The 13753-nt window shown below is 47.7% G+C and overlaps 1 protein-coding gene across 2 annotated transcripts in view; it reads right to left on the bottom strand.

Moving 5' to 3' along the window:
* Positions 1-13753, bottom strand: part of LOC128104385 (core histone macro-H2A.1) — a 65065-nt gene that overhangs the window by 16062 nt on the left and 35250 nt on the right. The window contains exons 5-6 of one of the 2 annotated variants that reach the window (XM_052729277.1): positions 8302-8409; positions 1772-1871 (exon numbers count right to left, since the gene is read on the bottom strand). In XM_052729277.1, the coding sequence (XP_052585237.1) occupies positions 1772-1871; positions 8302-8409 (208 nt within the window). Of the gene's footprint in view, positions 1-1771; positions 1872-8301; positions 8413-13753 lie in introns of both variants that reach the window. The other variant, XM_052729276.1, reaches the window with a different exon arrangement.

The raw sequence follows: 13753 nt of genomic DNA, 5'->3' as shown, positions 1-13753 counted from the left end.
AAAGGATCAAGCTGTCTGCGCGGCCGCCGACTGCCCATGCACACACACACTCGGCAGCACCCAGCTCGGCATTACCTACTTCACCACCGATGTAGAAGTCAGTGTTTGTCGGGGTGAACGACAGCATCACTGTCGATGGAGGCAATGTCAGCCTGAACAACTTGCAACTATAACAGGTAAACAGATGTAGATCAACTGTGTTGGACCGAGACCCACGCACAGGCACATTTACTAATGCCCCAATGGCAGGGCTGGCCTACCTGGTCGATTCCAACATATGAGCCCAAGGGGCAATCAGTCCACGCAGTGTGCGCACATGTGGATGGGAGTGAGGACAGGAGGAGGAATATCAAATGTGACATGTTTAAATTAAACATTTGAATGACAAGTCAAAAAAAAAAAAGAGAGAGAAACACACATGAGATCATTTCCAAAGATCAAAAGAAATAAAACAACGGATGCCCCACTTCACCCTGCAGAAGCCTGTCCAATGCTGGCACCCCACTGAGTAGGCTACAGAAACATGGCATCTGCTTTGAAAAAAGGTGGACCGTCAGGCCAACCACAACAATGAGTTTCTCCATTGCTCTGGAGCAGTCAACTCGGAGGCCTTGATTTTTCCTCTGGCACTTACCAGCTTTGCCTCCCTTCAAGTAACAGCAAGAAACCAGCCCAGATATATGTACAGGGTTGCCTGTTTTTTTCCCCCTGAATGGGTGGAAGTATTTTTCCAGGCTCTTCTCTTTTCCCAGCAAATCCTTCCAGCATACTTTGGATAGACCATTGGCATTTACGGCCTCTGCCCTTTTGTTTCACAGATGGCATCTGCTGAAGCACGTGGAAAACAAATCCCAACCCGGGCACTTGGCTCCTGTCTGTGTGGGTGGGAGCGGCCCTTGATGAGAAACCCATCAGGTTAGGACAAAGGCGGCTGCAGCTGGGAGCAGAAGGCACGGAGAACAGCCTGTGGTCGGTGTTGGAGGGCACTGACCCCGGAGGCATCGGACGAGCCAGTGTGCCCTGGCAAGGCTGTACCCAGAAGGGTACTGACCATGCCTTGAGCTGACAGTTCCTCTCATGAGTGAAACCACAGAGTGGGGACATCTGAGGAAACCTTTCAGCTTGTGCTGAATGTCTGCTCTCCTTGCATGGGGACAAACTCAGAGTCTGCCCTTCTGAGTAATCTCCTCCAGCCACAGTGAATGCGGGTGGCAGTCAGTCACACACTGCACAGAAGCAAGGGCTGAGTGAGGACAAGAGCTGATAGATTTGCCTCTGAATAAAGGACAGCTCCACGACAAAAATCTAGCTTGCTTTCCTTCACACACTCTGAGTGTCATTCTAGCCAAAGCTGAAATGGAGAAACTATTGTTTGGTAGTTACCTGAGATTTTTCAGCTTAAAAAATAAATAAACAAAAAGGAACGAAAACGAACAACAACAAAAACAAACCAAAAAAAAACCAAAAAAACACAATTTAAAATCCCTCCCAAGAAACCAGCAGCCAGTCTGATCATTATGGAAGAGAATTTAGATGGTGATGTATTTGCAATCCAGGGGAAGTAGCCAATCACAATCGATGAGACATGAGACCATCTCCATTTGGAGTGGCCTAGATAGAGTCAGTATTTAAGGTCTACAACCAAATGCTAATCAAGGATTGGGGAATTTGCCTTGACCATGCTTAAGTCTAGGCAAATTAAAAGCCTAAATTCTGGGTTCCATGAATTCTCATCTGACAGCTGGTGGTGCCAAACCCCATCCCCAATTACCTAGGTCATCTTTAAGGTCAATGTCAGCATTGGTAGGATTGATTATGGCCTCCACCTCAAAGCCGGCTAAATTACTGATTTCACTGTGAATAAGGTTCAGCTGAAAAGAAAAGCATGAGGTGGGAAATAACAGGAGAGCCGGCAAGTTGCAGAGCAGTGAACCCTGGACACGGGTGAGGCGGTGATGCTCACAGTGCACTGGGCACAGAGAGAAACAGGAGCCGCTGGTAATGTGGATCTCCTTCAAACACAAGACTCCAGTGCCACAGGGTGCTAGAAGCAAGCTAGGCGGGGCATTCAGAACCTGCAGATGTTGCTGAGGGTGAAAGGGAAGCACAAGCCACATGGGCCTGGGAAAGAGCTGGCAGTTTTCCTGTAGAGGAACGTGTAACCATGAGGACCCAGAACCAGGGTGCTCAGTGTGGGAGGAGGAGGGGTCCTTGTCCTTGGGCACTAAGGCAGTAGAGAAACCCTACCCGGCGGTGTGTCTACCTACAAAGTGCCACTGTCTTGCAAGCGTTTGCAGGTCTTTAAGGCTTCTTTACCACTGCAGCTGCTGGCTGTCCCTCCTTCCTTCCATCTTGCTCAGGAATAGCAAAGAGCAAGAGTGGTCTGTTGCTTGGGGACATTTAATTTTATGCGCCCATTAGTCACACAATGTTGGAGTTCTGGGGACACCTGGCAAGAAACCCAGTAGTTCTCCAGAAAGACAATGTGTCTTTTTAAAAATAATTTCACCACACTGGTCAGGTTGCACTGAGGCCGATGGCTGGCTTGCAAATACCTTGCATTGTGTCTGCCCCATCAACTGGGTCTTTCTGAAGGGCCACTGACCTTTCTCCCACTGCTGCTCTGTTGCCATGGCAACCCTTGGTCACTAACTAAGAGCAGGGGGTGCTGGATTCGGCTGTCCTGGCCCTGCTCCCGCTTTTCTGTAGGTTCAGGTGTGGCTAAGCTTGCATGTTCACAGTCTCTGTCTTGTCATCAAGTTGCTCCTTCTTCACTGATGTCAATTGTAGCATCTGCAGCCTACAGACCTGCCAAGACCTAGGCTTAGGGAGTGCCTGAGCCTACAGGGGGCAGCAGGACTGAAGCCCTGTCCTGAAGTTCACTATGGAGGGTATAGATGGAGTGCAAGCCAGGGTGGCTCCTGACTATTGAGCCCCAAGGTGTTGAACTTCTGGGGCCAAACATTTTGTTTTAAAGAAAAAAAAGGTTGGTAAACTATATGCAAGAGAAATACACCCCCAAATTTCTGATCCTTAAAAGCTGCTAGATTCTCAAAGTCTAAAAGTCCTTTGGGAGAAAGCAATGGTAGAAATGAATGTGGTTGTTTGGCCAAAGAAAGATACAAAGACAGAAGAAAGGCCCAATTTCTACACCGGGGCGTTCTCTTCCTAGCACTTTATGGTGATTTGGGGGCGAGTCGCATCCCTAAAGCAGCAGAAGAAAGTCATCAGGTTTCCTTATCAAGTTGCCTATCAGGGGCTCTTGGTCCTGGTGGCAGATGCACTATAGGCCCCGGCTGCTCCTTCCTGATGGGAGGAAGGCAGGGTGGGCACAGACTCCAAGGAAATGCTACTCATAAAAACAAACTAAGCCAATATTCCATGCCTCCACCAAACAAACAAACAAATCACACCGTGAAAAGGCAAGAGGCTGGTAAAGGAAAAAATGGGAAAGGAATCCTTTGCTCAGTGTGGCATGAAGGTGCACACATTTAAGTATCTACTGGATGACACGTTGAAAAGTCATGCAGGTTTAACCCTTAAAACTTTTTTTTTCTAATTGTATGGTTATATCTGGGGTTATATTCGGTGGAGAAGCAACTGTTTTCACAGGCTCTGATTCTACTAGTCAGGAAGCATCACCCTGAGACCATCAGTGGCCAGCCCTTGACTGTTCTGGGGAGCAACACCTCTGTCCGGGGGAATGGGCTCTCTGGGGAAACCTTTGCTGAAGGTAGGAAGCAGCTGCAAACAGAACTCAGTTCCTTGGAGAATTCCTAGTCCTTTCTGGCCTCATCACTGATGGAAAGTGTTCTTGAAAGTAAGGACCAGTGCACCTCAGGAGGCCTGTTGCTTAGTACTGGTAATTTCCAGCTAATGGAGGGCTGACAGTCTCACTCACATCTAAGCATGAGGCTAATGTTGGGACTGTCCATCTGTGCTTATGTGTCAGGGCACAGCATGGATGTTCAGACCATGGCACTGGGCTATAAGACTCTGCTGCTGTTACAGAATGTACACAAGCACGAACAGATTAAAAATCCTTTGGTCTACAGCGTGTGGCAGAGACTGGTAGGGAAGGAAGAACTGGCTCACTCTTTGTAATTACCTTGGCTTGGGCAGGCTGAACCAGTGGCAAAGGTCATTAGTGAGATGACCATCAACAGAAAAAAAGACACTAGATAAGAGAAGAAAACCCAGGAACACAGTGTATATGGGCTATGTGTGCATAAGCCCCGAAAGGACCACAAGGTCTAGTTATCCACACCTGAACCACCATGTCCTGGGCCAAAACAACAATCAGTCAGGGTAGGTCTCCTCTCAGTCAAAGAGCATGTGAGCACAGATCATATGGCAGAGGAGAGGGACTTGGATTACAAATCGGACTGCCAGAGAATTGTGGAAATTCCCAATAGTCCAGTTTCCCGGGAAGGAGGAGATCGTTGGTGGTTTCAGTGCCTGTGTAAAGTGAAGATTAAACACTTGGGTTTTACACCATGGCTGTGTGTCACTTCAGTGCGGCTGTGCATCCTCGTGGCTGCTGCAGACACAGAGTACTGGGTGTTGTCAGTAAGAGAGCAGGAGTGTGTCCTTGTGGCTACAGCTGGAACAAAGGGACTTAGCCTAGAAAACTGCAAGGTCCCTTCCCCCACAGGTGACTGATCATCCAGCTCTCAACCCTGTGGTACCTCTCCCTGACATCTATACCCAGGCCTCTCCTAGGGTGGTTCTGTCCCATTTAGCAATGAACATCAAACACCATCAGATGTAACTCTTGGGGTGAAATGAACATCTCCTCTCCTGTAAGGTAGGATTAAAGGAAATGCAGGCTCAGTAACTGGGCCCTTGGCCAGGCTTGCACTCCAGCAGTCGGAAGCCCGTCTGGCCTTCCCTAGGTGGGGAGGTCGGGAGAGTGTTGGCCAGTGAAGGAGAGAAGCAAGCAGCCTGTTCTATACCCTGACCTGACCTAGCTGGTTGAAGGAAATGGTACAATCCCTTTTAAAATCGGATTGGAAATTCAATTTTAAGACATGTGGGTGATTATTACAGATCTTTTGAATGGTGTGTTGGGCCTACCTGTAACTGTCAAATTTTGGTATCATTCACAACAACAAAGAGGGACGCCTGGGCTGGCCTCACTTTCCTAACTTACATCTAGAGCAATTCTTTTCCTGCCCTCAGAGTCCACTTTCCCGTGAAGGGGAATGGGAGGGAGTTGTCTTCAATAGAACATCTTTCCCAGAGGCCACAGCAGGTCACTCCTGTCTTCACATCTGTGCTGTCCCTTATCACCCATGTTTCTAGCCTGAACCTTCCCAGAGCCTTGGGCCTAGGGGCACCATGTGGTGGGCTTCTGGCCAAGCAGTACTCCAGAAAGACATGGACGTTCAGAAAGTGCCAGAGGCCAGGGTGGGCCGTGCTGCATGACCCCATCAGCATTCCCTGCTCTACTAAGAGGCTGGGCGGTGGTCTGAAGAGAGGGATGGAGATGAGAACTCCCTCCCGTGTCAGCTTCACGCCCTCAGAAGAAGCGGCATGGGTCAAAGGGAATTCCCAGACCTGCTGCCTGGGCCTCGAGCACCTGCTACCATGAGTCTGATCAGGGACTCAATTACACTCCCCCTAGCCTGATCTCCCAACTGCCTCGAATACAGCTTCTACCACAAAACCATCACCGCTGACAGAGAGACTGGGATGCACGCACTGCAAGTGGTTTTTGTTGCTGCTGTTGTTTTGTTTGAAATAAACCATGAGGTCCTCAAATGGCTAAGGAAAAGCCAGGTCTCAATGGAACCACACGGCAAAACATTCGTGGATTCGGGCTCACAGCACTGTTTTCTTAAAAAAAGGAAAAAAATTCAACCATGTGTGTGAACACGGAAATCACAGTCACGAGGGGGATTCTCCTGAGACTTCAGTCTGTGAAATGCATCATTAACAACAATTAGAGCCCAGGCTCCTAAGCCCTGGACTGGTTCCTCCTGTGAGCAGCTTCGCAACCAGGCTCACAGGGCTGGGGTGGCCCAGAGTCACCTTTCTCACCAGCTTGCTGCATCCAAGTGTGCTTTCACTGTCACAGATGGGACATGAGGTGCAGAGAGCAGGTTACCACAACCATATTCTAAAGAACACCTTCAGAAACGTTCTACGAAACCCAAACTAAGCCCGAGCCAGGCTCCAGCGTGCTTTGTGTGACATGGACTCCCACCCCACAATACTACACGCTAGCCTGCTGCCTGACAGTCAAAGCCAGTAAGTGGCCTGGAAGTGCCGCTTCGAAGCGTGTCCTGGATTGCACTTACTCTGCCTCGGGCTACAGGAGTGGAGAGCTCTTGAAAGGATAGAGCACCCTAATTTCTCATGTGGGTGCCCAGGCTGACCTGAGATGATGGAGGTTATAGCCTCTGTTTGCTGATTCTGGGGACCTCTTCTGGGGAGCGTGAGTGTCAGCACATCCTGCTGTACACACACTCAGCAAGAAGGGCGGTTTCATGATATCCAAAGACTGAAGTGCTTAAATGTGCAGGGAAGTGGATCAGCATTCGGTGCCGTTTCTCAGGGCTGCCCATTCTACTCTGGGTTCTATCCCAGTAAGTCTTTATCAGAAGTCCAGATCTCAAACAGGCACACTAGCTTCATGATCTAGCCCGATGCCTTCATTCTACTCATCAGACCATCTGCAAATTACTGGAGCATCGATACTTTTCTGTGGCTTTCTGAACCGCTGCCAGCCCTGAGAGGGACAGTCAGTATTAAAGAGATTTACAATGTTTACCCTGAGGTGCTCATTCTGCAATCAGAGCAGAAGGATCTGAGAGCAGAGCTGCAGAGCTGCAGAGCTGCAGACCTGCAGAGCGAGCGGCTGCCTACGGCCCTGCAGACGCAAGCAAGGTATCCTTAGCGAGGCTCCAGGCAACAGCCCAAATGTGGACGGGATCCCCTCTCTTTCTGAATCAACAGAGCAGCAGAAGGGCGTCTGTGCTAGCACATGGGACTTCCACGGCTGGGTACTTTCATACTGTTTGCAAGTGTGTCTTTTTGCAGTGAGGCAAATGTGAGTTCCGGCTGCGGCTGCCTCTGGGATGGCAGCAGAGGGGAGCAGAACCAGGAGAGGCCGGGGTGGAGATGACTAAGAACAGGGTGGGTGAGCCGTGCCAGAAACTGAGCCGTGCTCCCTGCTCACTAGGCCTCCCGGCCCTGGCTAATCATTCCTTAGGGAAGGAGAAGATAAGTGACTAGTCCTAAACAGCAGAGGGATTTCACATGTCAGTGGCAACTGAGGCAATGTGATGGGCGTTAAAGGTGTGGAAGTAGACCCAGGTGTTTGCCTTTAGTGCTGAGTAGAAGTTAAACTTTCAAAGCCCCAGACCTTAAGATGACAACTAGAGCTGCTGCTTTAGAAAAATGCACACAAAATACAGATAATGGTTATACAACGTAAACAGCGATGGTTAGATTCCGGAACAGTCACCGCAGGAATTGCATCATGAGAGCCTGAGTGCAATTAGTGACAAGAGGGAAGGGCTGGGGACAACTGGCAATGAGTGAGCAAGAAAATGGTGTCATTGTGATGCAAAATAAAACTGACAGTGAGGACCTAAAAATGATGCAGCTTCTAAACCATTTACACCACCTTTAAGCAAATGGACCTGCAAGGTCAAATTCAGTCCTTAAAGATTTTTTTTAACATATTTAAAAAAAAAACTGAGACAAGTCCCACCCCTCTTTTAATCAACTCTCATTTTCAGGTCTTAAAAGCCTTTGCATCATTTTTATTTTCAATAAAAGTGAATCAACTTTTACAAAACCATGGCGTCCTGGCAAAGCTGCATCACTGGGACGGCTGAAAATATATTTATTGCCCATGGTTAAAACAAACAACTGGCTCGAGGAGCCGCCTGGTGGGTCAGTGAAGAAGCCCCTGGCATGAACAACCCAGCTCCCTGGACCAGATCAGTGCCCACCAGAACCTGATGGACAGGACTTCTCCCCTGTACAACCCATGCTACCTGAGGACCAGCCTCCTCCACAGAGCACCTCCTCACCTAGGCTGAGCCCAAGGGTCCCGTCCCCAGTGGGAGCCTCTTGTCTTCTTGCACTACCATCTCCCCTTCCTGGAACCTGCCAGAATCCCCTGACCCAGCTTGGTGACTCTATCAGAATTCACTCCTCCCTGGGGCTACTTCCAAAGCCACTCCCCTGAAAGTTGGTCTGTCCACCCTCTGAGCTGAGTGGTACCCAGGAATCTCAGCCTGTGGCCTCTCCCAGGGCCCTGGAGCAGACTGAGCGCTGTCTGCCTACCTTCTGGCCAAGGAAGAGGCTCTTGGTGGAGAGGACGGTGAAGCCATCTGCAGGTGTGCCCTCCGTCGTACTGTCTGCGCTGGCCGCCTTGCTGACTTCTCCCTGCTTCTTCTTGTACACATTGGAGAGTTAGAACATGGACCATCACGCAGGGGCCACACAACTCTGTCCTCCCTAGTAAGGTGGCAGCTCCAGGCCTCACCCACTACCAATTCAGAGGGCACAGGAAACAAAACCACTGGCATGTCCCACAGTAGAGGTTATGACTTACTTTGATAGCCCTGAGTTTTATGAAAACATCTTAAATTGTATTTTATTACTTCTAGTCTTGAAAATAATCTTAAAAGCAAACCTAAATTTCCAATTTAGAAGAGAATCATTTCATAAATTCAGAACAATATCTCTTCACTAACGGTTTTTAGGTATCTCCCCTTTTTAGATATGTGCACGTGACTCAATTTGTACGTGACTTATTGCTAGAGTCTCACCCTTGTAATCCAGTGCTCAGAAGGCTGAGGCAGGAGGACTGCTGTTAGTTTAAGGCAACCTGGGCTACATAGTTGAGTTCTTAGCAAGCTTTAACTATGTGTGAGATGGTGCCTTAAAACAAAAAAGAAGAAAGCAAACTGTTTCAGGTGACAGTAGTGGAGGCCCTTCCCCATTTTCCTCCCTAGAGAAGGCCATGGGGGCTGCTGTGTCCCCACCCCCATAGTGCCAAACTTTAACACACTCCCAGCATCATGCAGACTAAACTATGTGTACCTGGAGATCCTGAGGAACTTCCAAGAGGTACAGGGCCTTCCTTCCATTCTCGGCTTTCTAATGTACTTTCTAATGTCCCCCTTCAAAACCCTCTCCTTTCACTGCCCAAGGAAGCGGTAAAAGGACACATGGCTCTGGGGACACATACTTTAAGGTGAAAGCTAATAGAAATGGATATTTAGCTTGTATGTGGATTGTCGACATTCAGATATTTTATAAGGTGAGGACAGTGGGAATGAGGGGGACTTTTAATTAGACAGTTCATCTTTTCTCTTCCCTTCCCCCAGATTATCAGAGTACACCGATCCTGAGAAAGGTCCAGTGGGAGAAAATCAAGAAGATGTGGCTGAGGCAGAGCTCAGTGACAGACACCTGCCTAGATGATGGAGAAGGGTGATCTTGGACAGTATGCTCGGGACAGGGCCCGTGTCCTGGTTAGTAGCAGCTTCCCGTGCATTAGAAAAACCATCTACTTTTGCCGACTGCTTTAGCAGTGAAGACTGCTTTGGCAATGATATAGCTGACTTTCCATAAACTAAGTAAACTAAACCCACAGCTCCGGGGTTTTGAGACTGGACAAAAGCACTTATCAAGAAAGAGAGCCAGCAGAGTTATATTCAGATTCTCACCGGTTCATTTCCTAATACCTGGAATTCAACTGACCTGACTCATGGAAGAGAGCCAGGTAATCAAGAACCGCATGGGAAGCCGCGGCCTCTGGTGACAGACTTTTGGAGAACGAGGAAAGAAAGGCTGACAGAGCATCCACAGGTCTGCTGTTTTCAGCCCCATGGTTTCAGCAAAACTAAAAGAACATCTGAGTTCACAGCTGGAGACCACTGAAAAGCCCCTGCAGTTTGTCAATGTCCCAATGTCAGCTGCGACTCAGCAGTGAGTGAGGCAGGCTGACAGCAGGGAAACCTGGTGAGGGAGGGTGCTTAAGAACACCATGCTGTCTTGTAACTCACTTGTAAATTTCATGGGAGACTGTTAACCTGACCATTTGTACCAGGAAAAGAGAGGACAGAGCGACGCTGCTGTAACAAACCTCTCTGTTCTCATTTTATCATTCTAGGGAGCAAGATTTTCAGTCTTTACAGCTCGTGCTACAGAACAGGATGCTGACCTCCATCTCATCTTAGCAATTCATACATCTTAGGATCCTTCAACCAGCTGGGGAGGAAACATTCATCCTACTGTGAGATGCTTTTCCAATAAAATTTCATTTTTTCTCTAAAACCTGGAATGCATATTTGGCTTGATTAAATCTATGTTATTAAGTTATCTTGGGAAATGTACATCATTTAGTATAAGATCACAAAAACTATTTCAAATGAATTGAAATATGCAGTGTTCTGCTACAAACGTCACTAAAACACTAGGCATAAAGATCCATCACATGAGGTCAGTGAAACGGCTGAGCAAAGAAAGGCACGAACCACACAAGCCTGGTGGCCTGAGCTTGATCCCCAGGTCCCATGTAAAAGTGTGGAGAGAACTGAACCCGAGAGCTTGTCTTCTGACTTCATACTCAAATGGTGGCACATGCACACACACACGCGCACACGCACGCACGCGCACACACACACACGCGCACACGCACGCACGCGCACACACACGCGCGCGCGCGCGTGCACATACTTTAATAAAGCATTAGAATTAAATTCTGTAGGGTAAGTGAAAGAAAGGTAAGTAAAAAGATGTAAATTTTAGCCGGGCGGTGGTGGCGCACGCCTTTAATCCCAGCACTCGGGAGGCAGAGCCAGGTGAATCTCTGTGAGTTCGAGGCCAGCCTGGACTACCAAGTGAGTTCCAGGAAAGGCGCAAAGCTACACTGAGAAACCCTGTCTCGAAAAACCAAAAAAAAAAAAAAAAAAAAAAAAAAGATGTAAATTTTCCAGTGTTAGCAAACTGTTTTGTTGTGAATTTGTACCGGGTAGCTGGCGCTACTGAATGCATATAAACAAGAGAGACAGAGAGACAGAGAAACAGAGAGAGAGAATACCAAAAATAACTTTAAATTTCTTATGAAGAATCTGTCAGACTTTAAATGTAAATGTATACAAAGCTTTTTGAAAATCCTCTCAGGAGGTATGTAAACAAAAAGCTTGAACACCACTATTCTAGTCAGCACAGCCTCATTCATAGGGGGACTGCTCAGCCTGTGGCCAGGAATGGGGTGCAGGTGTCTCCCTGAGGGTTAAGCAGATAGAGAGAAGCACACTGCCTTGTAAGAGGTGAGAAGGCCTCGTGGACAGTGTCAGACATCCACCGTCAGTCAGGGTGTGTTTCTGTGGACAGTGTCAGACATCCACCGTCAGTCAGGGTGTGTTTCTGTGGACAGGTGTCAGACATCCACTGTCAGGGTGTGTTTCTGTGGACAGTGTCAGACATCCACCGTCAGTCAGGGTGTGTTTCTGTGGAGAGGTGTCTGTGGACAGTGTCAGACATCCACTGTCAGGGTGTGTTTCTGTGGACAGTGTCAGACATCCACCGTCAGGGTGTGTTTCTGTGGAGAGGCTTCCTAGTTCCTATGTATCATGCAAGCAGCCACTGGTGTAACCAGATTAAGTTGTGACTGGCTTTCAGCAGTGATTTGTAGAGATTGTGGCGGCCCCACTTACCCTGCAGTGGGTGACTTTGCAGTCCTCTACCATCAGAACAGTAGGATTCCTGCCAAGAGGCTGGCCCATGATCATAGGATGCACTAGTGATAGTATTTGAACTTGTAATTTCTGCATTTGAACCCTGGCTCCACTAGCTGTGTGACCTGGGCAATCTGAAAACTGCTTGCCTTCCCTTAAGACTCCTCACTTGGAAAATGGAACTGAGGCTGGCGACTCCTGACTGAATGAGAGTAACCAGTAAGTACTGCACAGAGAAGCATCCATTCTGCAGAGAACTTCGCCTTTGTGAAGCAGCAGAAGCCCCAGGTTAGCCCAGCAGTCTGCATGCAAGAAGCCACCACATTCAAATCATAACCATGTGAAATTGAAGCACATTGCCTGCAATTACAGAAGAAAAATGCCTCTTCTCTCCTAAAGTGGGGATACAAGGGAGTAGATCCTTCTCTGATCGTAGCTTGGGAGAAAATCTAAGCAATCCCATGTAACTCGAATGACTGTAAGATTTTCAGACTCTTATTTTTATATAAATGCAAAAGTGTTGTATATTGGTCATGTAGAAGGCTGTTCTGAAAAAGGATAGGTCAGAGTCAGTCTGGAGTCACATTTACACTCCTGAACTCAGTATTAAATAAGATGGAGCAAGACCTGCCAGCCAAGTTCACCTATGCCTCATCTACTCTCCATCAGTCAAAGGTCAGTGAACTGTTAGGGTGGCAATTCCTCATAAGAATCAACTCTTTTTTGCTGACATCCCTTAACACTGTGGTTCTCAACCTTCCTAATGCTGTGACCCTTTAACACAGTTCCTCACGATGTGGTGACCTGTAACCATAAAATCATTTCATTGCTACTTTATAACTACAATTTTGCTACTGTTATGAATTGTAAGGTAAATATCTGATATGTGACTCCCAAAGGGGTCACAATGCACTTGTTGAGAACCACTGCTGTAGCAGACCATTAATCACTTAATCTACATTTTATTCCTCAGAAAAGAGGCACTCACCAAAATCAGCCTGGCCTTTTGCCAGGCAGTGAGCAGTAAGCACACCTTCATCACCTGGGGGTGGGGTCTTCACACATGAAAAGGGTGGATTTGACAATGCAACAGGATGAGAGAACGGCCCAGGGCAGGGCAGGGCAGCTCCCGCCATGACACAGGCTGTTTCACGTGCTTTGCATGAATTCTCTTTTAAGCCTCCTAAGTTCCCTGTGTTGTAGCTTCACTTCATAGATGGGGAAACTGAGCATCATAAGGAACTTGCCAAGAACACACAAATGGCATAATTAGAATATAGCCAGGTCACAGACCCCAGGCCTTCCACTTTTGACACTACACTACATTGCCAAAACAGTGACTTAACGTTTTAAACATCTAGGATAGAAGGGTTTCCCATACATATATATTTTTATATACACAGACTTTCTAAAAGTAGGTGAATAATTCATTATATAATGGCAGTGATGGGAGCAGGACCTTTTTTTCTGCCTCCAAACTTACACACATTACCTATACAAAAATATATTATGCAATATCCCCAGAGTCACAGGCTTGTAGGCTGGAACAGACCCTGTCATTTTATGGGCTAGGGCAGACCAAGGCAGAGAAGGGAGCAGACTTTCCTGAGGCCACCCAAGTAGGAAGAGCCCAGGGCATAGCCAGAGCTCTGGACTTGAGTTGCAGGGTTTTCTGTACCCTCTGACTATTCCCACCGTAGCTGCCTCAACTGTCACACTGGAGATTGTCAAAACCTTCAAATTATATAGAACTGAGGGAGGAAATTATGATTTGGATGTCAAGTGCTGACACTTGAAAAACACCAACTCCCTTTCAGTGCAAGTTTTTTAGCATGTCTCTGAGGTGAGGTGCACTGCGCATGCCCCTGGAAAGGTGATTTTCAGGATGTTCCACAGCAACATGGAGATGCCAGGTCCTCCACTGTTGCTGGGAGCTGACACAATTTACATTAAACAAATGTTTTGAAAATTAGCTGTTCACGGTTCCAATTTCAGCCTCCCCCAGGGTTTAATGTCAGCCAAATACTGGTACAGTAAGCAGACAA

Source organism: Peromyscus californicus, unplaced genomic scaffold (genome assembly GCF_007827085.1).
Source record: "Peromyscus californicus insignis strain IS unplaced genomic scaffold, ASM782708v3 Scaffold_8__1_contigs__length_139910024, whole genome shotgun sequence".
Taxonomy (NCBI): Eukaryota; Metazoa; Chordata; class Mammalia; order Rodentia; family Cricetidae; genus Peromyscus; species Peromyscus californicus.
Note: the sequence above shows the minus strand (reverse complement) of the source record. Positions and strands in the feature narration are given on the sequence as shown.